This window comes from Artemia franciscana, chromosome 1 (assembly GCF_032884065.1).
Source record: "Artemia franciscana chromosome 1, ASM3288406v1, whole genome shotgun sequence".
Classification (NCBI taxonomy): Eukaryota; Metazoa; Arthropoda; class Branchiopoda; order Anostraca; family Artemiidae; genus Artemia; species Artemia franciscana.
In genome coordinates this window covers 64,287,308-64,312,689 of record NC_088863.1, presented here as the reverse complement: position 1 = coordinate 64,312,689, position 25,382 = coordinate 64,287,308, and the positions used below count along the sequence as shown (strand labels likewise).

Sequence of the window (25,382 nt, the reverse complement as noted above, 5' to 3'; positions counted from 1 at the left end):
ATCCCTTGTGTTAAGCACAGAATTAACAAAACTCCAAAGACGTTGTTTTCCAAGTGGCTTAAATTATTACTTAGATCAAAAATCTTATCCACCGTTGGTGTCAAAGAAATTGAGGTGACTGAATATTTACCATATTTCTGAGTTAGATCGAAAATATAAAATATCGAAACCTTGTAATATTCAGGGATGCAAGAACTTTTTGTTTCTCAACCTTTACATCCTTCGTTTTTAAACTTTGCAAGGTGCTCTGGTAAAACCAAACTATTTTACAATATATAAGTATTTGTTACAATACTTATGTTTATAACATAACCAGAGGAAAGTGTATAATCAGGAGCGTTAATTCACGAAATTTGGATGTGTGGTTAGGGGGTAAAATGTATTTTTCAGGATCTAGGGGGATAATTTTGTCGTTCTATGGTTTTCTTCACTAAAATACCAGAAAAAGTAGTTTTCGAAGGACACAAAAAATAAGATTTTCCAAATTTTGAGATATTCGAGAGAAATATACTGATTTTCAGTGAGAAGATACTATTATAGTTCAGCAGTATTTTGATAATCCCAAAAGCCTGAAGAAGTGAATAAACTTTCAGTAATGGACCAAAACAAAAACTAGAGAAATATTTGCTTGTCCAAAGCATCCCTACTCCTAAGATAGGTCAAGATTGAGAAAAAGACTTCAACTTAAAAAAATAGGTTATTTCCAAATGTGAATTAGAGTCCAATTTTCTTGGATACCCTTGCTCTCAGGATTCAAGCAGAATAATCAGCCAGATTTTGATATTTATTCACGATTAGGACCTATTTTCATACCAAAGTTTATGTTGTTAGTCCATCTAAAACCTATGCTCATGAAGCACAAAAGTCCCCAGAAAATTCTTGTCCTGGACGGGGTGAAGATAAATACAATACTTGGTGACATGCTTTCCCTCGACATTATTTCGCCATTAAATTGAATCCGGAAAGTTTCAATACTGTAGTTTTGTTCATATTATTATAGCACAATAGTTTGGAGCAAAAAGTTTTAAATTGACAATTTTTCTCGAAACACAGAAAAACTGCTGAATAAAGTATTTTTTCACAGGTGCAAGAATATTCTGGGGTCATCCCTATCCCACTAAAATAGTACCTGTCAGTGTCCATGTGGCTGTTTATGGTAAAAAAAAAAATATTATACCACACAGGGTGGTGTGATTACGACCGACGTTTTCTTGCCCCGTCTTAGATCCCCCTCCCCCCGAGCTAGGTTGGGTAGGACTGGTATTGTTTTTCCTATGATTTTTGGAAGATTGTAAGTCATGTGACAAGTTACACATGACGCCTCCGTCCCTAGTCAATACAGTTAATCATACTATGTGAACCTCGCTGCCGAAGAAGGGTGGTAAGCGCCACCCTCCTACCAAATTGTGTAAGCAAATCATACATGGGGTGCTGGAGACCTACACAGTCGAACAGATTCTCAATACATAAAAAAGCTTAGAGAATATAGCGACCTGAAACAAAGGTAATAGTTATAGCATCGCCAGCAGCTACATTTGGGTAGCCCGATGTCTACTCCGGAAAATAGCTGGTCGAACGTTTTTTTGTTTTGTTTTCGAAAATAATCCTCTGAAGCGATGCAGAAATGGCAGCTCAACAAAATATATGAAAGACCAGGCTGTCCTAGCATTAAAAATGAAATTTAATAAGAATGAAATTTAAGTATAATATTGGATAACAACCTCCTTTCTCGCAACCAAACAAACTAGTGTTATACGCTTTGAACACTGGACCTTATAAGTCGAATTAAAAAAAATATATATATTTTGTTTTAACTAATCTATTTTATGTGAAAGTCAATATTCTATTTATTTATTTCTCACACATGAAACCTTTTAAGCAATGACAAACATGAATATTATTTTATTACTTATTTAAGGTAATGGCTGAGCAATTTACAGAAAAGTTTAAAAATAAGGTAGGCAATAAATAAATCTGCACTCAACAGTAAAGATGGACCGAGAAGCGTTATGTTTTTTTTAGTAACTTAAATTAGGACAACTGAAATATTAATATTTAGATAGTCACTTATTACAGATTCAAAATTTGTATGTTTACATTTATGACTCGAATACGTTCTGTCAATGATTCTTTAGTTTGATTTTATCAGTAATTAAATAAAAAAAAACAAGTTTTTTTAACTGAAAGTAAGGAGCGACATTAAAACTTAAAACGAACAGAAATTACTTCGTATATGAAAGGGGCTGCTTCCTCATCAACGTCCCGCTCTTTACGCTAAAGTTTAACTCTTTCTCTCAATTTTTCTTTTTAAAACGGTAAAAAACTTTAGCGTAAAGAGCGGGGCGTTGATGAGGAAGCAGCCCCTTTCATATACGAAGTAATTTCTGTTCGTTTTAAGTTTTAATGTCGCTCCTTACTTTCAGTTAAAAAACTTGTTTTTTTTTTTATTTAATTCTGAAAGTTTTTGAATCAATGCATGTTTTGATTTTGGCTCTCCGCAGAGCAGTAATTAAAACGAAATTTACATAATTTTTTTTTTTTTTGGCTAAATGACTTTCTCATAATTTTGATCGAATGATTTTGAGAAAAAAAGAGCGGGGGAGGAAGCCTAGTTGCGCTCCGATTTTTTGGTTAATTAAAAAGGCAACTAGAACTTTTAATTTTTTACGAAACTTTTTATTAGTAAAAGATTACGTAACTTATAAATTAACTTACGTAAAGAACTTTTGTATTCTCATGTTTTTATTACATATATGAGGGGGTTCGCTCCCTCGTCAGTATCCCACTCTTTACACTAAAGCTTAAATTTTGTCCCAATTTTGTCCCAAAACAAAAGCCGCAGAATAAATAGTTGAAATTACTAAAAATACTTTAGCGCAAAGAGCGAGGTATTAGGAGGAGGTGAGCAACTCATATGGGTAATAATTTCTGTTGGTTGTAAGTTTTAATGCTGTTCCTTACTTCCAGCTGAAAAAAAATTTTCATATTTATTTTTTCATTGTTTTTTTTTTCAATAATGCGAGTAAATCCTGCGCTCCCTTCATGGAAATTTTCTTCCGCCATGACAAATTCTCGACGGAAAGTTCCCCCAGCATATCCCCCTCTTCTCAACCCCTTCCCCCAACCAAAATATCCTCATGAAAACGCATGTACACTTTCCAATAACCATTACTATATGTAAGCACTGGTCAAAGTTTGTAACTTGTAGCCCCTCCCACGGGGACTATGGGGGAGTAAGTCATCCCCAAACACATAGTTATAAGGTTTTTCGACTACGCTGAATAAAATGGCTATCTCAGAATTTTGATCCGTTGACTTTGGGAAAATAATTAGCGAGGGAGATGGCCTAGGTGCCCTCCAATTTTTGGTCACTTAAAAAGGGCACTAGAACTATTCATTTCCGTTAGAATGAGCCCTCTCGCAACATTCTAAGATAACTGGGTCGATACGATCACCCCTAGGGAAAAAAACAAAAAAAAACAAACAAACAAATACGCATCCGTGATCTGCCTTCTGGCAAAAAGTACAAAATTCCACATTTTTGTAGATAGGAGCTTGAAACTTCTACAGTAGGGTTCTCTGATACGCTGAATCTGATGGTGTAATTTTCGTTACGATTCTATGACTTTTAGGGGGTGTTTCCCCCTATTTTCTAAAATAAGGCAAATTTTCTCAGGCTCGTAACTTTTGATGGGTAAAACTAAACTTGATGAAACTTATATATTTGAAATCAGCATTAAAATGCGATTCTTTTGATGTAGCTATTGGTATCAAAATTCCATTTTTTAGAGTTTTGGTTACTATTGAGCCGGGTCGCTCCTTACTACAGTTCGTTACCACGAACTGTTTGATCCTCTGATCAGTATCGTTGCTGGGTTTGTAGAGCTCCTTTTACCTGAACATATTTCTGAATTTACTTTGAGAACATCAATAGAGTTTTTATAGTACTGACAGAAGTATTTTTTTTTTGTTCTTTTTTTTTTTTTTTTTTTTTTTTTTTTTTTTTTTTTTTTTTTTTTTTTTAAGGTTAAAAGGATTTTTTAAACGAAAAACTAACACAAGCAATTCTAAAACAAACAAACAAAAATAGATAACCAAAACGGTATTAAGAGCAGTTGTTAGATAGTCTCGACATACAATCACGTTTCAAATACAACTAACTTCGACAAGAGGGGGGGGGGGCAATGGGCATTTACATAACTGAAAACTTAGGAAACAAGGACAATTTAGTTCCAAATAATAAAAATGAGAATTAAGGTAAAAACAAATGATGGCTTGGCTACTTTCCGAGTCTTGCGTTACAAAAAAAGATTACAACTAATACCCAAAAATTTTAACATTTCAATTAATTCATCTGTGAAAACTTGATGGAGACCATTCACTGAAAAATACGGGATGATTGTTCTATTAGACTTAGATACAAAACTATGGGAAATCCAATTAATCAAGCTTTCTTATATCTTCCTGCGATCCTTTCTATGAAAACACCTCAAAAATGAGCCATTACGAGGCATTTATGTATCTTATTATAAACCCAATCTGGATATTGACGACCGGTAATTTTGATAGCGAAAGATAGAAAGAGTCAACTGTCTAATTCTAAATTATATTAGGTTCTTGTCGTTTTTTGACACTAAATTTCAATCCAGCTTTTGTGACATCAGAAGAAGCTTTTCGATATCTTATCCTACGGCGGGGGTAGCTGCTTTGTTCTCAGGTCCTCAGTCCCAAAATGAATTATCAGTTATATCACGAACACATTATAAACTTAAATTAGATATTTCCTTTCCAAGGTTTGAGACTTACATGCTGTGGATTTATTATGGGTCAGAGTTCACAATTTTCCTCATTTGGCATTTCTACAATATTTTTATGTGTTGCTTTTCAGTTGGAAAAATAAATAGTATCAATACTATAACAATCTCAAATTGATAGAAAAAGAATCCTAGAAATGAGAGGGAATCAAGTGACGTTACCATTCAGAAAAAGAAGGCACAATGAACTTCCATGATTTCTCTTCTAGGATTAAACCTACACATTTCATACAGAGCTTATATTTAAAAAAAAAACTATTGAGAAAGATATAATAAAACAAAGTGTCAAACATCAAAACTACTGAAACGAAATTACACTCCTGCTATTTTGATTTCATGTTTACAGTTGTTCTTTTTTTAAATTTTTAAATTAAGAGAATAAATTGGCAACACTAATGCAAAATTCATTTTTTCTTCGCCTCTTTTTACCACCAGTCCTACCGATCATCCAGAAACGTTGTAAAAATTCATGAAAAATAGTATATATTAATAACAAAAATCTGCCGATTAAATAGCTATATTTCCTCTTGAAGGGGAATCTCGTCCCACCAAACACTTACTTAAGATACCATTAATAATAAATATGAATTCCTCATTAGTTAAAAGGATAGTGCTGGGGAGGGAGGGGTCAAACAAATACAAAAGCACATCTCATGCAACAATAAGCAAATAGCTACAGACACCTGGGGTGTTCCAAAAGAAAATAATGATAAATCATAAGAACAAAAAAAACTAAAGAAAAAGAACTATAACATACTGTATAGGACAACTACGTGCATTTGCATGCTGGTACCTGCTATCGCATCCTTGCATTTCAGCAGCACGTTCAATAGTTTGTTCATTCAAAGCACCACATTCTTGATCTTGAAGCTCTGGGTGAAGCTCTGCTAGGCTTTGACGCCATGAAGAGATGTCCTAAGAAATCAAAATAGTTAAAAGCAATTCACGGAAATATAAAATACGGGGTCACCCAGTTGCCAAGAAATCTCTCTATTAGAAATAAACCTGGACAGACTTGTTGCATAAGGCACAGGGATAAGGAAAGCAAAGGGAAATGCATAAATGAGAAGGAATTGTAGAACTGAATGCTCTTGGCATTTTTAGACACCAAAGATCAACTATACCCCTCTTTCAAAATACCAAATACAATATGTCAACAATAGGAGATTTGTAGAAATTACACTATTACTCCAGCTTTATCGTTATAGAATATCTTCCCCCAGGCCATTGCCCCTAAATAGGAAGCATGACTAGAGTAGTCTAGATTATTTAGACAAGCTCATGACTGATCACCTGAAATTTAATTCATTCTGCCGGTTCATTGTTGGTTCATTTTGAAGGTGAAATTTTGCTACAGCAGCCAAGCCGCTCTAGCAGCTGGGCTTTTTGACCTTGAAGTAAATCTCTTGAAGTTCCCAAATCCTCACCCATCCTCTCCTTTAACAGATGTTGTATCAGCCCATAACATGGGACCTATACTGGACTATGCTTTTGAATAAATTACAGAATGCGAAAACAAGCATCGGGGATAATGACGCAATGGAAGACCTAAATTCGTCTTACGTTTTATCAAAAATATTTTTTCTATACAGTTTTTTTATAAAAATTACAGAAAAACATACTCGTAATTAGTGGACTATTAATAAATTAAACCTTAAAATACTATTTCTCAAAAAAAAAGACAAGAGATACTAATAGTATCAATAATATAAAGTGAACCGATATTCAAAATATAAAATGAGCCAAAATGACACTAATTAAGCACTATATTAAAACAAGCAGCTACAACAGACCTAATAAAACATTCAAAAGTACAAACGCACGTGGTTGGACACATAAATTTTACCTTGTTGATAATGCACTAAGTGAGCCAAATTACAAATACTCGTTTTTAGAAGAAACCATTGTCAGTATTGTAAACATGACCATGGCGACAGTACACAACTGTACACATGAGCAGTTGTACGTGAATTTACACTGCAGCCATTCTCAGGATTGGGCTATTCAGTCGCAAGTTCATTCCGTTACAGAAAACCAGCTTTTAATTTCACAAATAGATCTGAATCATTTTGGTAAATGAAAACATATTATTTAGAGTAAATAAGTGATAATTTTACGAGTAAAACCTGCTAATAATCACTGTCGCTCAATATTCTTAGTCTTTAGGGTTCAGCCATATTTAACAGAAGATATGATAGTTTTCGCAAATATGATTGAACAAAATGGCAAATGTATAAATGGATATATAGCAACGACAAATGATGTTACTTCTCTGAAGCAAATTCCATTTGACCAAAGGCCAAATCCAGCACTTACTAGGGTACGAAAAGAATTCCACCGAATACTCCAGAAACTATCAAGTGCAGGTACCCAAGATCCTATCTTCTAATATTGATGGCTAAATTCTCCTTTCCAAACTTTATGATGTCCTACTAGAGACAAACGGCTTTGTGTGCAATTCATGGTATTCAGGTCAGTTTTCAAAATTGCAAAGAGAAAATAAGCCGAAATATTATAATGATGAAAAAAAAATACTTGAGATATTTGTAAGTTCTTGGATTTGGAAGGCGAGCTCGATTTTCGCAAGGGTACAGCGTCGTCAGGAGTCATATTCTGTGGACGACTTCTCAGCTCTTCTGGTTCTTGAAGACGCTTTGGACGGACCTAAAAAGATGCAAAACGGTCATCACATTCCTAATTTACTGCAGTAGATAAAACCATGAGAATAAATTTATACCTTATTAAAGCTACTTACAACATGGTGTGTGCCAATATCCAGAGTCAGTGCAACGTAAAACCCCAAAAAATATTACCTAGCAGGAACTACGGACAAACCAAACGAGTGACTTTACTCTATGTATGTGAAGGTTGACGAGCTTAACAAAACAAAGTAGGCATATTTAATACTACCCATCCATGCGTTGAATATGAGCCCATTACAATTTTTATAGAGCTTTATAAAGAAATTTCCCTTCGTTTTAGATTGACTAACTGGAAAATACTTAACAGTCTGAAGAGGACTATCATTGTACGTGTCAGGAGATGCAGAGAGCATTACGTTTAAACTTCTACGCTCACTATAGTACTACAATTGAAGTAAATCAAAAGAGTTTGGATTGCGAAAATAGCAAGGATGCGATATCTCAGGAACAAGAAAAAATAACAGAAGAAAAAGAATAACGATAATATAAGAAGATAAGAACAAGATGGGATAGCTAAGGTTTCATCAATCCACCTAAAACAAAGCATGAAGATAAAACATCAAATATCCCCCCCACAAGGTCCAATGTTTGGGAAAGCAGGAAGATAAAAAAAAACAACAGAAGACGAATAAACGTATAAAAGAAAAAAGGAGAAAAATAAAATACACACTAAAAAAGAAAATACCAAAAAACCCACAATTGATTACCCGCTGAAACCAAGCCAGACGGAAATTTCTTGTCCAATAAACAAAACAGCGCACGAGTCAAACTTAGACCAGAGACATCAACCGCGCGGGGGCATCTTATAAATGCCCACGAGGAGTGACACTTTCTAGTCAATTCATGTAAAGTATTCCAGCCAGACGACAACTGGCGGTTTGAAGTCTGATCTGACTGCATAGAATCCAAATATTATCATAATTACGAAGATAAGATGAACAATGGTGAGAGACAAAAGACGATCTAGTTTTAAGGCTGAAGGAACATCACGGTGTAATTGAAGAAAAGCGAAAGACACGCAATCAAACAGTTCGTCGTAACGAACTGTAGTAACGAGCGAGCCGGCTCAATAGTCACCGAAATTCTAAAAACGGAATTTTGATACCAATATATATATATATATATATATATATATATATATATATATATATATATATATCAAATGAATCAAATTTTCACGCTGATTTTAAATACTTAGAAAAAAGGGGGGACACCCCCTAAAAGTCATAGTATGAAAATCACACCATCAAATTCAGCGCATCGGCAAACCATACTGTATAAGTTCCTATCAGCAAAAATGTGGAATTTTATATTTTTTGCCAGAAGAAAGATCACGGATTTGTGTTTATTTGTTTTTCTGTTTATCTGTTGTTTTTTTTTGTTGTTGTTGTTTTTTTGTTCCAGGGGTGATTGTATTAACCCAGTGGTCTTAAAATGACGTGAGAGGGCTCATTCTAACGGAAATCAAAAGTTCTAGTGTCCTTTTTAAGTGACCAAAAAATGGGGGGGGGGGGGCAAATAGGCCCCCTCCCACACTCATTTTTCCCAAAGTCATCGGATCAAAACTTCAAGATAGCCATTTCGTTCAGCATAGTAAAAAAAAAACTAATAGCTGTCTTTAAGGATGACTTAATCCCCCACAGTTGCGGGGGGAAGGGCTGCAAGTTATGAGATTTGCTCATTGTTTACATATAGTATTGATTATTATACAGACGTTTTCATTGGGATTTTTCAGGTGGTGGGGAGGGGGCTACGTGAAAGGATCTTTTATGGAGGGATCTATCATGAAGGAAGAGAATTCCGTGAAGGGGGCACTGAATTATCCCGTATTATTAAAAAAAAAGCAATGAGAAATTAAATTAAAAAAAAGAAACAGCTTTTTTGGACTCAAAATAAGGAGTGACATTAAAACTTCAAACGAAGAGAAATTGTTATGCATATGAGGGGGTTAGTCCCCTCCTCAATACCTCACTCATTACTTTAAAGTATTTTTAGCAATTTCAAAAGAGTTATTTATTCTAATTAAATGGCCTTTGTGATTCAGAGGTCATTCTTAAACAAATGGAACAAAATTCGAACATTAGTGTAAAGAGCAAGGTATTGATGAGGGGACAAACCCCCTTATAAGAATATACAAATATAGAAGTTTATTGTATAAGTTAATTTGTAGGTTACGTATATTTATTACTAATACAAAACGTTCTTGTAATAACATTAAAAGTTTTAGTGGACTTTGTAAGTGACTAAAAATTAGAGGGCAACTAGGCCCTATCCCCCATCACTTTTTTTCTCAAAATTATCCGATCAAAACTTTGAAAAAGCTATTTAGCCAAAAACAGTAAAATTAATATGCAAACTTCGTATTAATTATTCATTTACGGTGAGCCAAAACCAAAACCTGCATTAATTTAAAAACAATAAGAAATTAAATAGAAAAAAAGTTTAACTGAAAGTAAGGAGCAACATTAAAACTTAGAAATAACAGAAATTCTTGCGTATATGAGGGGTTTCGTCCTCTCCTCGATACCTTGCTCTTTATGCTAAAGTATTTTTAGCAATTTCAAAAGGCCTATTTATTTTAATTAAACCGCCTTTTGTGATTCAGGGGTCATTCTTAAGGAATTGGAACAAAACAAAACTTTAGTGTAGAGAGTGAGGTATTGAAGAGGGGGCAAAACCCCTCATATATGTAATAAAAATATACGAATAAAGTTCGTTACGCAAGTTTATTTGTAAGTTACGTATATTTATTACTAATAGAAACATTCTTAAATAAAATGAAAAGTTGCGTAATCGCTAAAACCCACCCCCCCCCAACCCATTTTGTCTAAAAACCGTCCGATCAAAACTTTGACAAAGCCATTTACCCAAAATAAAAAAAAATAAAATCCGTATCCAAATTTCGTTTTAATTATTCATGTACGTTGAGCCAAAATCAAACCTGCATAAATTCAAAATGTCCAGAAAGTAAATAAAAAAACAAGTCTTTTTAACTGAAAGTAAGGAGCAACATTAAAACTTAAAACAAACAGAAATTATTCTGTATATGAAAGGGGCTGTTCCCACCTCAATGTCCATCTCTTTACGCTAAAATTTGACTCTTTCTCACACCTCTACTTTTTAACAATAAAACACTATACCGTAAAGAGTTAGGCATTGAGGAGGGGACAGCCCCTTTCATATACGAAATAATAACAAATATAAAGTGAATTGAAATCAAGAATCAGCTTATCAATAGAACAATTTGCTTCAATGATAAGGTGCCCTGTTTAGCCACTCCCATTTACCCCAGAGAGTTGCATTAGAAGGGGGGAAATGTTGACATATACATAGTGGGGCACATGAGAATGGCATGGAAAGATTCGGGGTGACAAGGACGACAACAAACTGTTTTGCTTTTGGTTTATAACCAAAAAAACAAGATCATTGACAAAAATTAAGAACAGAACTGGCCCTAGAACAGAGCCTTGTGGGACTCCAAACTCAACCTTAAACGGTGACTGAGGAATACATGGAAATAACTCTTCGGAATAAATCAGAACCAAACCATGCATTAGTATACTCTTATACCATCATGAAATAATTGAAAGATCAGAATTTGGTGGGTCAAGGAATTAGAAGTTTTCAAACGCCCATAATATAGCGACGGGATTCAGAACAGAATCACAAGCAAATTGAAGAAATTTAAAAGAGTAGCATAAGCATGCTCAGTTGAGTGCTTTGCTCGAAGGCCAAACGAAAAATTAAGAAAAATTATTTCCTTCTAAAGAAGAAAGTACACAGGAAAGCATAGCTTTTCCAATTTTAATAAAATTCCTCAAGCTCGCTTAAGTGACCTGGCAAATTCCATTCTCCTAGGATAGATTTACAAGTCGTCAAGGGAGATATAATTGAAGAAAGAATGAAAACCACTACCTTGGTGCGTATACAATCAGGATCAGAAAACGCTGAACCTTCTAATCTCTTGACCAAGATTCTTAACCAACTTCAAAAACTTGCTCCAACTATCAACTTCAAGCAAGCTGTACCAATGTAAGATTTTAGATAAGGTGGACCCCTCTTGAACATTAAGTTCACCCTGAACAACTGAGCAATCGATTATTTGGAGTGATACAAGGAGGTTGAGACAAATTTTTGAGGACAAAATTACTCACTTGCCATGTTTTCTGGATATTCTTTCTGCAATTCGAAAATTCCAGAAGACAACAAAGGCGTTTAGCTTTTAAAAACCGAATAATTATAAATATCTCTACAGTTTTAAAACCTTAAAGGCGTGAAGCAGCTACACTTGTTTTTTTTTTTACTTTTAAGATATCCAAAGGTTATTTTTATTCTCCAGCTTCTGAGAAGGCTCAGTATCATCTGCGAGTCCAAGGGAATAAATGTTTTAGATCTGGAGCGACAAGTGGACGCTATACTTACATTAAAATAGGAAGTTTCGACCCATTCATAAAAAGAGGAAAACTGTAAGCAAAAGTCCATATCTCTGCCAGCCATATCCCACGGTGTGTCTACTAAACGGGGTCTAAAAAAGGTTAGCTCATCATGACCGCATTTCGAGGCAGTAAAATTCAAGGTCAGAGCCCTCTGAATGACCATTTTCTTAGCACTAAGCACAGAAAAGACAGGAGCATAGTCCGATACCATAAAACCATAAAATTCCGCAGCGAATTAAGAAAATAGAAAATATAGTCTATCAAGGATGTCGGAGTCACAGTTACGCCGTTAGTCACGTATTCACCGTCACTGAAGATGCAAGATCGAATAAGGTAAGGTTGAAATCTTCCATTATTATAGACTCATAAGGCTGAATTTGTATTAGGTCCTAAGGCTCATCAAGGATCTTTAGAAATGAATGGATGGATCCAATTGGAGATCGTATACATTTCCAATAATAAGGTCCTTTCTTTGAGATTCAATTTTAATAAATACGAACTCAAGGATCATATCCTGATTCCTTGATGGATCACTTTCCATTTATTGGATAAATTTAAATTTTGTTCTTTTATAATACCCTTTACTATACTTATTCCTTCCCGTCTCCTTTTTCCGCAAGAATCTTTTTACGCATTGAATGAATAAGCCAACTAATTAAGATGGACCAAAAAATCAAAGAGTAAGTCAGCTGCTAGTCAAGGCATCAGGCCAGACATCGTTGTCTAGTCTTCTTGATTTTTTAAAGGATCAGTCATTGTAGGACATTACGCAGTTATGGCAGGCCGCAACGGCCCCAGATTAATCAGAATATAAAAGGGACGCACCCGTCCAGAAGCTGCAGTGTCTTTGTGTTTTATTTTTCAATTTGTCCTGTTTTGTACTTGAGATTGAGTAGCAAGTTTTTTCAAGTTTAGTATCTCTCTATATATTTTTCCTAGCCTAAGTTCATGTTTCAGAAGGTTTGATACAACCTTCGCTTTTGAAGAATCATTTTTATTATGTTGGTATTAAGACATCTATTAAGGGAAGATATCCAGCATACGGTTCTAACATATAAGCCTATTTTTGGAGTTTAGATAAGACACCCGCCCGGCAGTACCTGTAGAATATTCCTTCCCCAGCCGAGCACTGAGCGTAGGGGTGTGTGGCGATCAAGCAATATCGTTTCAGGCAGATTACAAGTGTGAAATTTTCTCTGAGACGGTTTTCAGAAGATTATAAAGGAGATAACCATTTAAATGGTAATTCGTGAAGTCTACTTTACATTAAGAATGGAAGTTTCAACGTCGGTAGTACTGTTGACCCCTTACAGCATTACAAACCTAAAACAGCATCCGTAGGGTCAATAGATAAAGCTGTACCGAAAAGCTGGCGAAACACAGCAGCGACCATTATGAGGAGAAATGACGAGCAATAAAACTGTGGTAAAATCTCCAATTGAGAAGAAAGAAGGCACAACTCCATGGACAACAATCATTTGCATAAGGAAAGAAACCAAGCCTACGAGTAGCTTGCTACCTTGGAGAATGTGAAGAGTACTTATCCCATAAATGCCAGAACATCTCTTAGATTTTAAGCGTAAGGAGTGCGGGCAATGCTAAATAAACTGAGACGCCAAAGTCGTCGGGAGGACAATTAGACATGCCATCTGACTGGTGGAACCAGGTGCAGAAAACTTATGAGAAAAATGGGAATTTCACTTGGAATAAGGTAAGATTTTAGGCAGATGGGAGGGGGAACAGTGAGATGGCCTTTTGAAACATTTCTCCAGAAGGAAGTTAGGGATTGAGAAGCTTGCTGAGAATTATTTTTAGTTGATTTGCTCATACGGAGAGGTAATTCTTCTCCGAATTTTCTTTTGCACGAGCTAGGGACAAACCAGTCAGATCGAGGACAGTGACAAGGAGCGGTACAAAAGATATTGGGCTTGAAAAGGCTGTGAAAAGGGACTAAACTAAACCGAGGGAAAGAAAAAAAATCTACGGATAGTAAAAGGTAGAAGAAGTATGAAAGGATGGGGCAGATAGTAAAAGGTCTGAAAGTTGGAAGTCAGTGACGACGTGGACGTCTGACACCTAAGAATTTAGAGATGAAACAGATCGGTAATGGTTAGATACATTACTGGAACAGATGCACGTAATGACAAACCGTTGGTTATGTTACAGTTAAAATTTCCTATGATAATACGAAACTTATCTAACTGGCAAATTTCATAAAGACGCAACACCAGTTTCTCATAAGCTAAACCAAACAGGAGCACCTACCGGTCTTCACGGCAATCCCTCAGAAGAGATTAAAATCACATACAATAACGTTTACAATAACAAACTCTTTTGCAAAAATAGGAAGAAAAAACTAAATGAGTCAAAAATACTAAAGTACGTAAAATGTTACCTGACGAAGCGATTGCGCGACCTCTCAAGGGGGACTGTCCAGCAGGCATTAAGTAAGGAGCGAAATTATTACGTGCTTTAAGCAGGCAAAAGCTGAGATTTATCTAAAAATGCCATTGTAAGCAAAATATACTTGAATTCGAAATTAAGTCTGTTCTATCGGAAGTTTAACTAAAATTTCACCACACTCATTCCATGAAACAACACGACTTGAACAAGAGAAGACAGATTCATATTATTTTGAGATTTTTATTCATTTACAGTTTCAGGAGCATTCTTTACTATGAAAAGTATAGCCTGCTAATTTATTTTCTTTATATTCGGAAAGGAGCAATCAGAGTTGTGATCGCATGATCAGCATCGAGTGCAGAGCCCTTGGTTCCAGCATTGAGAGGATAAATGTCCAATTATTTAACAAGTAAAGTACTGCTTTGGGAGAAATGTAAATGCTTTAACACATAGATATTCATATCCGACTTTCAGGGAGACGTAAAATACATAAAACCGCAATTTCATTCACTACACACCGATTTTCCAAAGAGTTTTCATCCCCTGGTAAATATTTATAAGTTCACTAATCTTCCCTGAGGCCTCAGGGCAATAGTTGGTAAGCGAAACCTTTATGAGCAGCAGGCGTCACCAGATTGACCGAACAGTTATTTAAGTCAATATCAAACGTAGCAACTGGGGCTAGAGAAGGAGCTAAGCTTTTATCACTTCAAGCCGGCCAAAAAAGACCCAGATGTGGCGCATTGTCCTCAAACCCATCCAGTTTTCGAGACAGTCCATTCAATTCGGAGACCAAAGTCACTGAAATTCCTTTCCAAATTATTGGGGCATCAGACGGTAAAACCCTTTCGCATGTTTCGCACAGCAACTTTGATAATTAAGTTCCTTATGTAAAATCCCTTTGGAACTGACGACAGTTCCATTAAATTTTCGCAACATCAACTATCGATCCGATGACAAAGTTTTACAAAGGGTTTGAAATAATCATACTGGAGTGAGACATAGAGCAATCAAAGTATCCACCAAAATGTAAATCTCAATAAAATTTTCTTACGAGAGGGGGGATGAAATACACTTAAAATGATTAAAAATTGAAATTCACGTATTCTTAAGTACTATTCTACTGAGGTTCTATTAAACCTAATTTTTTTGGAGGGTGGGCGGACATATAATTGCCAAAAACGGTATTTACTTTTGCACAACATCTTGTACAACCTAAATGGATGTTTAAAATTTTAATATAGGTTCAAATGATCCGTATCTTAATATTTCATAACTACTTGTTCGATTTGAATAAACATTGTTGTTCTATATATTTTTCAAAAATTCCCTGGCAAAATATTCCCTCATGTCACTACATATAGGACCGTGGACGGTTCCTTTCCTAAAATCACTGCCCTTTCCTTAAATATCCACGAGTTTACAGTGAATAGAGGGAAAAAGAAAAGGGAGAATAGGGAGGGAGGAGAGATCAAAATAGATAAGGAGATGTAGAGAAAAATAAAGAGAGAAAGAGGGAAAGATCGTGTGGCTAAGAAACAAAGAATATGAGACTGTCAGAAAGAGAGAGAGATAAAGTGAGAGGCAACTCACCTGTCCAGGGGAGATAAACATGGTCGAAACCTGATGTGGCAATGTCTCCTTGGGAGGTATATCATTTGTCACCGTGTTGAAAGACTCTAGGGCGTCTTTGGAGATATCCGACTGAAATAATGAGGCCAATTAGTATGATAAACATGCTAAAATGTAAAACTTGCACCTTTTATTAGATCAAAAAGTATATTTTTTTTAAATAGTTAAAAAATATACGTAAAACGCCAGTTGTGCAACTTAGCTACTATGGACACAATTTATACATACTCAAATAATACAGATCCAGTGCATGCTTTGGCAAAACCTTTGTACCATGCTTTGGTAAAAACATTCAAAATCCAGTTGCCAAACTATCTGAAACCACAGGATAAAGTTTTTAATTCTGATATCAAACAACAGAAAACACAGTTCAAGGTTGTCAGCTATATTTCTATATTTGTTACAATATACTATTCTACTGAATATTATATTTGAATTTTTGTCAAAATTCTTTCAGAGAGATTGTTCACAGCATAACACAAGTGTGATTAAAATTGAATAAGAAGTATATTGTAATGCTACGAAACTCTAGCGTAAGGAGAAAGAGTTGAAAAAGGTATAGCCTCGCTCACATACGAAACATTCCTGCTCGTGTTAAGGTTTAACGTCACTCTTTAATTTAATTTGAAAATACTTGATTTTTATTTACCTTCAGTTCATTTTTATAGCATACCTAGAGTTACCCTATATGTAGGAACAAAGCATAAAATATGTAGGAACAAGCATATGCTTTTTGAAACAAAGCATATTTAACAGAAATAAGAAAAAAACATCCACACATTATGAGGAAGGCTTTGTATTCTAATGAAAACTTCAGCTTTTTTTTATTGAAGAGATCAGATTTTACTCATCGTTTGATTCTACAAGATGTTTGATCCAAGGGTCACTTAAATGTCATGGAGGGTTGTAACCTTCAACCTCATATTTTTACATTCAAGTTTAATATAGCAAAAGAATCTTTCAATAATGATCAGTAGCCATCACATATGTTATATGTTATATGTTATGTCATAACATATATGTTATACATGAAGAATTTCATGTCACCATCCAAATGTTATTTAGGAGGGGGGGGGGCCTTAAATATCAAAAATTTCCTATTAAGTTTAGAATTTATATTAAAAGGAAATATTTGTTAGGAAGGGAGGGAATCTGAAGTACCAAACAAATCTAGTATTGTCAATCCTGCACAAAATGCTTCAGCAAAAAATTACCTAGAGGTTTCATATTAGGCTCAAGTTTTTAGTGGCATGGGCCATTAAGTGCATCATGAAGAAGAAGAGTAAAAGAAATTGAAAGTCAGAATAAAAGAAAAAAACTTACCTCTTGAGTAGTTAGCTACTACTGAATGTATATATTTACTATACATTATATATATATATATATATATATATATATATATATATATATATATATATATATATATATATATATATATATATATATATATATATATAAGTTGTCTGTCTGTGTGTCTGTCTGTGGATCAGGTGACGTCATGTTTCTGTGTTGACTGACGTCATGAAATTAGTTGTCGTCATTTTTGCTTTGACGGTGACGTCATTCAAGATATTTAAGACATATGTTCACGTAGAAATCTATTAATGTTTAAGTTTACAATGACCGATGAGAAACTGATAGAGAAAGTCAGACTGATAGAGAAAGTCAGACTATGACTGATAGAGAAAGTCAGAAAAGAAAGCGTGCCGAGGAATCAAAAGAACAGCAAGGAAACAGGCTTGAGGCTGATAGAGAAAGAAAGAACAGAAACCGTGCCGAGGAATCAAAAGAACAGCAAGGAAACAGGCTTGAGGCTGATAGAGAAAGAAAGAACAGAAAGCGTGCCGAGGAATCAAAAGAACAGCAAGGAAACAGGCTTGAGGCTGATAGAGAAAAAAAGAACAGAAAGCGTGCCGAGGAACTACCAGAGCAACGCGGAAGCAGACTTGCTGCTAAAAGAGAAAGTGAAAAAAGAAGGCGTGCCGAGGAATTACAAGAACAGCAAGAAATCAGGCTTGCTGCTGATAGAGAAAGTAAGAAAAGAAAGCGTGCCGAGGAATCACAAGAACAGCAAGAAATCAGGCTTGCTGCTGATAGAGAAAGTAAGAAAAGAAAGCGTGCCGAGGAATCAGAGCAACCTGAAAGTTATCGCCTGGCATTCAGGTACAACCCAGTCGATGATTATAGCTTGAGTAGATGTGTTCAAATCGGGACAATGTCTAAAATTTGTCCCTATTGCAAGGCCTTGAAATTCAATGGTGAAACAATGGGAATGTGTTGCGCCTCTGGAAAAGTTAAACTTCCTCTATTGGCTGCACCATCAGAGCCATTGAAGACGAATGAATGCTTGCCTGAAAAATTCTAATTTATGGGCACACGTAAAAATATTAAAATTAACTACAAATATGCGTGTCCGATTGCAAAACGATGACTCTGGTCAAACATTTTCAGATCAATTGCTGACAATTGGAAACGGAAAGCTCCCAGTAGACTCAATTTCAGGACGTATACAACTACCTGCTGATTTCTGTAATTTAGTGACGTCCAAAAATGAATTGATTGAAAAAGTATTTCCGAATATTCTAAAAAATTATAAAAATAATAAATGGCTAAGTGAAAGAGCGATTCTCGCACCCAAAAATATAGACGTCCACGAAATCAACAATATTGTTTTGACCAAGATTCGAGACCAGGCAGTCCTTTACAAGTCAGTCGACACAGTTTTGGAACCAAATGAAGCGGTTAATTATCCATCTGAATTTTTAAATTCCATAGATCCTTCAGGATTTCCACCACACGTGCTACAACTAAAAATAGGCGTACCAATAATACTTTTAAGAAATATCAACCCACCAAAGCTTTGCAATGGCACGCGACTTGCCGTAAAAAAAAACAATGGAAAACCTAATAGAGGCCACAATCTTGACAGGGCCTTATGAGGGTGAGGCTGTTCTTATTCCTCGCATTCCCATGATCAGAGCAACCTGAAAGTTATCGCCTGGCATTCAGGTACAACCCAGTCGATGATTATAGCTTGAGTAGATGTGTTCAAATCGGGACAATGTCTAAAATTTGTCCCTATTGCAAGGCCTTGAAATTCAATGGTGAAACAATGGGAATGTGTTGCGCCTCAGGAAAAGTTAATCTTCCTCTATTGGTTGCACCATCAGAGCCATTGAAGACGAATGAATGCTTGCCTGAAAAATTCTAATTTATGGGCACACGTAAAAATATTAAAATTAACTACAAATATGCGTGTCCGATTGCAAAACGATAACTCTGGTCAAACATTTTCAGATCAATTGCTGACAATTGGAAACGGAAAGCTCCCAGTAGACTCAATTTCAGGACGTATACAACTAACTGCTGATTTCTGTAATTTAGTGACGTCCAAAAATGAATTGATTGAAAAAGTATTTCTGAATATTCTAAAAAATTATAAAAATAATAAATGGCTAAGTGAAAGAGCGATTCTCGCACCCAAAAATATAGACGTCCACAAAATCAACAATATTGTTTTGACCAAGATTCGAGACCAGGCAGTCCTTTACAAGTCAGTCGACACAGTTTTGGAACCAAATGAAGCGGTTAATTATCCATCTGAATTTTTAAATTCCATAGATCCTTCAGGGTTTCCACCACACGTGCTACAACTAAAAATAGGCGTACCAATAATACTTTTACGAAATATCAACCCTCCAAAGCTTTGCAATGGCACGCGACTTGCCGTAAAAAAAACAATGGAAAACCTAATAGAGGCCACAATCTTGACAGGGCCTTATGAGGGTGAGGCTGTTCTTATTCCTCGCATTCCCATGATTCCAACGGATCTGCTTTTTCAATTTAAAAGATTGCAATTCCCAATTCGATTAGTATTTGCAATCACCATTAACAAAGCTCAAGGTCAATCATTAGAAAAATGTGGTATAGATCTTAATACTGATTGTTTTTCCCATGGACAATTGTACGTTGCATGTTCGAGGGTCGGTAAACCTGACAATGTATTTATATGCAGCGACAATTGGACAGCGAAGAATGTTGTATATTCGCAAGTTTTACGCAGTTAATTTGTATTGTATCTATCTATCTATCTATCTATATAAAAACGAGTTGTGTGGATGCATGTTTGTTTGTTTGTAAAAAGAGCGTTTGCATATGACGTCATTATTAGTACATACGGCTTTGTATATGCACAGACAATGGGAAAGCCAAGAATGTTGTTTATTCGCAATTTTTACGTAGTTTGAAACACATATATAAATCTATCTATATTCACAGGTGGGACACAGGGACACAACTACAATGCCGCATAACTAATATGGCGCGTAACAACTTACGCGCGCGGGGGGGCTTGGGGTGGCGCGAAGCGCCACCCCAACAGCTAGTATATATATAAAAATAAGTTGTCTGTCTGTCTGTGTGTCAGGTGACGTCATGTTTCTGTGTCGACTGACGTCATGAAGTTAGTTGTCGTCATTTTTGCTATGACGGTGACGTCATTAACGGTATTTAAGACATTTGTTCACGGAAAAATGTTTAATTGTAAAATGACTGAAGAACCTACAATGGCAACAGCCGAGGAAGCTGCTCAAAGAGTTTATGCCAAAAAACTTGCTGCGAAAGTAAGAAAAGAAAGCGTTCCGAGGAATCACAAGAACAGCAAGAAAACAGGCTAGCGGCTAAAGAACGCAAAACCGCGCAGTTAGATGAAAATCCACCTGGACAGCGAGAGTCAAAACATATCAAAACTGAAAATGATAGCGATGATGATTGGGTTTGGGATTTTGACTTGGATAAGGTCATCAATGCCTACCAGATTTAAGTTAAAAAAACAAAGGTTCGTCGATATGTACTTCATAGTGACGCTGAAAAATAAAGAAGAAAAAGAAAACTGAAAAAAGAAAAAAGGTAAAAAACTAAAAAAAAACTAAAAAGAAAAAAACACTCAAAGAGAAATTATTTAAGTTAAAAAAAACAAAGGTTCGTCGATATGTACTTCATAGTGACGCTGAAAAATAAAGAAGAAAAAGAAAACTGAAAAAAGAAAAAAGGTAAAAAACTAAAAAAAAACTAAACAGAAAAAACACTCAAAGAGAAATTACAGACCGGGACACAAATGACGACCGAGACAGAGGGAATATAAGTGACGACCGGGAACCTCAAAGAGAAATTACAGACTGGGACACCCGGACACAAATCACGACCGGGACACAGGGAATATAAATGACGACCGGGACACAGGGACACAACTACAACGGGGACGCCGGGGGCACAGGCGGGATATATAAATGACGACCGGGACACAGGGATTGTTCGAATAGAAATTACAGACCGGGACACCGGGACACAAATGACGACCGGGACACAAGGAATATAAATGACGACCGGGACACTCAAAGAGAAATTACAAACTGGGACACCGGGACACAAATGACGACCGGGACACAGGGAATATAAATGACGACCGGGACACAGGGACACATCATTAGAATAATGAGGTATAGATCTGAATACGGATTGTTTTTCCCATGGACAATTATATGTTGCATGTTCAAGAGTCAGTAAACCTGACAATCTATTTATATGCACAGACAATGGGACAGCCAAGAATGTTGTATATTCGCAAGTTTTACGTATTTAAAAACATATATTTATATCTATCTCTATTCACAGGTGGGACACAGGGACACAACTACAATGGGGCGTAACGACTTACGCGCGCGGGGGGGCTTGGGGGGGCGCGAAGCGCCCCTCCAACTAGGTGTTGGGGTGGCGCGAAGCGCCACCCCAACAGCTAGTATATATATATATATATATATATATATATATATATATATATATATATATATATATATATATATATATATATATATATATATATATATATATATATATATATATATATATATATATATAGAGAGAGAGAGAGAGAGAGAGAGAGAGAGAGAGAGAGAGAGAGAGAGAGCTCACCTTTGTTGTTGATTTCGAAACAGTTGAACTTTGCAACAACATTTCTTTAGAACTATCTGCATCAGTTAAAACTCGAGGACAATCATTCTTAGGCGTTGCTTGAACTTCTTCTGGAATATCTAACTAAATTAGAAAAAAAAATACTTTCAACGAAAAACATAACAAAAAAGAGTAGCGTAAAATATGATATATATATATATATATATATATATATATATATATATATATATATATATATATATATATATATATATATATATATATATATATATATATCTATATATCTATATATATAAAAATAACTTGTCTGTCTGTGTGTCTGTCTGTGGATCAGGTGACGTCATGTTTCTGTGTTGACTGACGTCATGAAATTAGTTGTCGTCATTATTGCTTTGACGGTGACGTCATTAACGGTATTTAAGACATTTGTTCACGGAAAAATGTTTAATTGTAAAATGACTGAAGAACCTACAATGGCAACAGCCGAGGAAGCTGCTCAAAGAGTTTATGCCAAAAAACTTGCTGCTGATAGAGAAAGTAAGAAAAGAAAGCGTTCCGAGGAATCACAAGAACAGCAAGAAAACAGGCTTGCGGCTAAAGAACGCAAAACCGCGCAGTTAGATGAAAATCCACCTGGACAGCGAGAGTCAAAACATATCAAAACTGAAAATGATAGCGATGATGATTGGGTTTGGGATTTTGACTTGGATAAGGTCATCAATGCCTACCAGATTTAAGTTAAAAAAACAAAGGTTCGTCGATATGTACTTCATAGTGACGCTGAAAAATAAAGAAGAAAAAGAAAACTGAAAAAGAAAAAAGGTAAAAAACTAAAAAAAAACTAAAAAGAAAAAACACTCAAAGAGAAATTGCAGACCGGGACACAAATGACGACCGAGACAGAGGGAATATAAGTGACGACCGGGAACCTTAAAGAGAAATTACAGACTGGGACACCCGGACACAGGACACCGGGACACAAATGACGACCGGGACACAGGGAATGTAAATGACGCCCGGGACACAGGGACACATCATTAGAATAATGAGGTATAGATCTGAATACGGATTGTTTTTCCCATGGACAATTATATGTTGCATGTTCAAGAGTCAGTAAACCTGACAATCTATTTATATGCACAGACAATGGGACAGCGAAGAATGTTGTATATTCGCATGTTTTACGTAGTTAAAAACATATATTTATATCTATCTCTATTCACAGGTGGGACACAGGGACACAACTACAATGGCGCGTAACTAATATGGCGCGTAACGACTTACGCGCGCGGGGGGGCTTGGGGGGCGCGAAGCGCCCCACCAACTAGGTGTTGGGGTGGCGCGAAGCGCCACCCCAACAGCTAGTATATATATATATATATATATACATATATATATATATAATATATACATATATATAATAGATTTATATATATATATATATATTATATATATATAATATATATATATATATATATATATATATATATATATATATATATATATTATATATATATATATATATATATATATATATATATATATATTATATATACATATATATATATATATATATATATATATATGTATATATATATATATATATATATATATATATATATATATATATATATATGTATATATATATATATATATATATATATATATATATATATATATATATATATATATATATATATATATATGTATATCATATATATACATATATATTATATATATACATATATATATATATATATATATATATATATATATATATATATGTATATCATATATATACATATATATTATATATATACATATATATATATATATATATATATATATATATATATACATATATATATTATAATATATGGGGTGACACTATATTATAATATATATATTATAATAAATCTGTCCGTTTTCCGTTTCATTCATTCATTTATAGTAATGCTTTGAATTTTTTTTTGGATTCTATAATAACAAAAAAATACCAAATATAACTTTGCCAAATATACATAATATGTTATAAAAATAACACCAAATATAACTTTTTTCAGTATAAAAGTGAAAATCACCCTCTGGCCTCAAGAAATTTTAGGGGGTGGTAGTTCAACTGCTATATTTTGCGGTAGTTCCTGCTCGCTAGCAGTTTGTCTTGAATATTCAGCCAATTTCTAGTTATTTTATGATTCATTTTTACATGTATAGTAGTATCTGATATCTCGATTTTTCGTGTCATTATTTATTTTAATTTCTGTTCGTTTTACGTTTCATTTATTCGGTATTAGTAATTTTGGGTCGTTTTAGGCTTGATCTTACCAAATTTCTTTTCAACTGAAAATAGGAGCAACATTAAAACTTAAAACGGACAGAAATTATTACGTATATGAATGGGGTTGCCTCCTCTTCAATACCTCGCTCTTTATGCTAAAGTGTTTTAGAACTTAAAAAAAAATTGATCTAATTAGACGATCCTTGTGTTTTTTAGTCATTCCTAAAGTATTGGGACAAGATTCAAACTTTAGCGTAAAGAGCGAGGAGGGGGTAATCTCCTTCATACACGTAATGATTTCTTTTCGTTTGAAGTTTTAATGTTGCTTCTTACTTTCGGTTGAAAAAACTTGTTTTTTATTTAACTTCTGATCGTTTATTTAATGCCAGGAAGTTTCGCCCATGGAGAAGTTCCCCTCCACACTGGAATAACCTCTAGACAATTCAATCCCGGTGAAAATTTACCCCAGACGATTACCCTTAACAACTCCACGCGTAAAATCGAGAAGGAAAAGAGCAAGACCTATAAAAAGAATTGTGCAAAGGAGTTCTCGAAAATTTCCCCAGTGTATAATTTCTCCGGACAAGTTCACCCCCCTTGAAGCTTCCCTTCCCATGAAAAATACCTCCATGGAAAAAACCCCCAGAGAACATCCCCCCCCACCCACCCAAAAATGTATGCATATTTCCTAAAAACAAATACTATGCGTAAACAAAGGGCAACTTTTATAACCTAAGGACCTTTCCCCTCGGGTTGAGGGGGGGGGGGGTCATATTGTATCCAAAGGCATAGTTATTGGGCCTGTCATCTATAATGAACAAAATAGCCAACTCAAAATTTTTATCGGACGATTTTTGAAAAAGAAGGCCGGGTGAGGGGGCCTTGTTACCCTCCAATCTTTTTGGTCACTTGAAAGGGACACCAGAACTTTTGGTTTCCTTTCGAATGATCCCTCTCACATTATTCTTGGACCACTGGGTTAATACGCATATCTGAGAAAAAAAAACAAGAGCAAATAAACAAACATCCATGATTTTTATTCTGGTAGAAAACCTCAAAATTTCACGCTTTTTCAGATAGGAGCTTGATATCTCTTCAATAGGGCTTTATGAAACACTGAACCTGACGATGTGATTGTCATTAAGAT

The 25,382-nt window shown here is 35.1% G+C and overlaps 1 protein-coding gene across 1 annotated transcript in view; it reads right to left on the bottom strand.

Moving 5' to 3' along the window:
• LOC136032862 (centriolin-like) overlaps positions 1 to 25,382 on the bottom strand; it is a gene marked incomplete in the record, with an annotated part of 62,921 nt that overhangs the window by 10,250 nt on the left and 27,289 nt on the right. Inside the window, 4 exon segments of the mRNA XM_065713279.1 lie at positions 5,608 to 5,729; positions 7,350 to 7,478; positions 15,949 to 16,059; positions 21,958 to 22,080. Coding sequence (XP_065569351.1) covers positions 5,608 to 5,729; positions 7,350 to 7,478; positions 15,949 to 16,059; positions 21,958 to 22,080 — 485 coding nt within the window.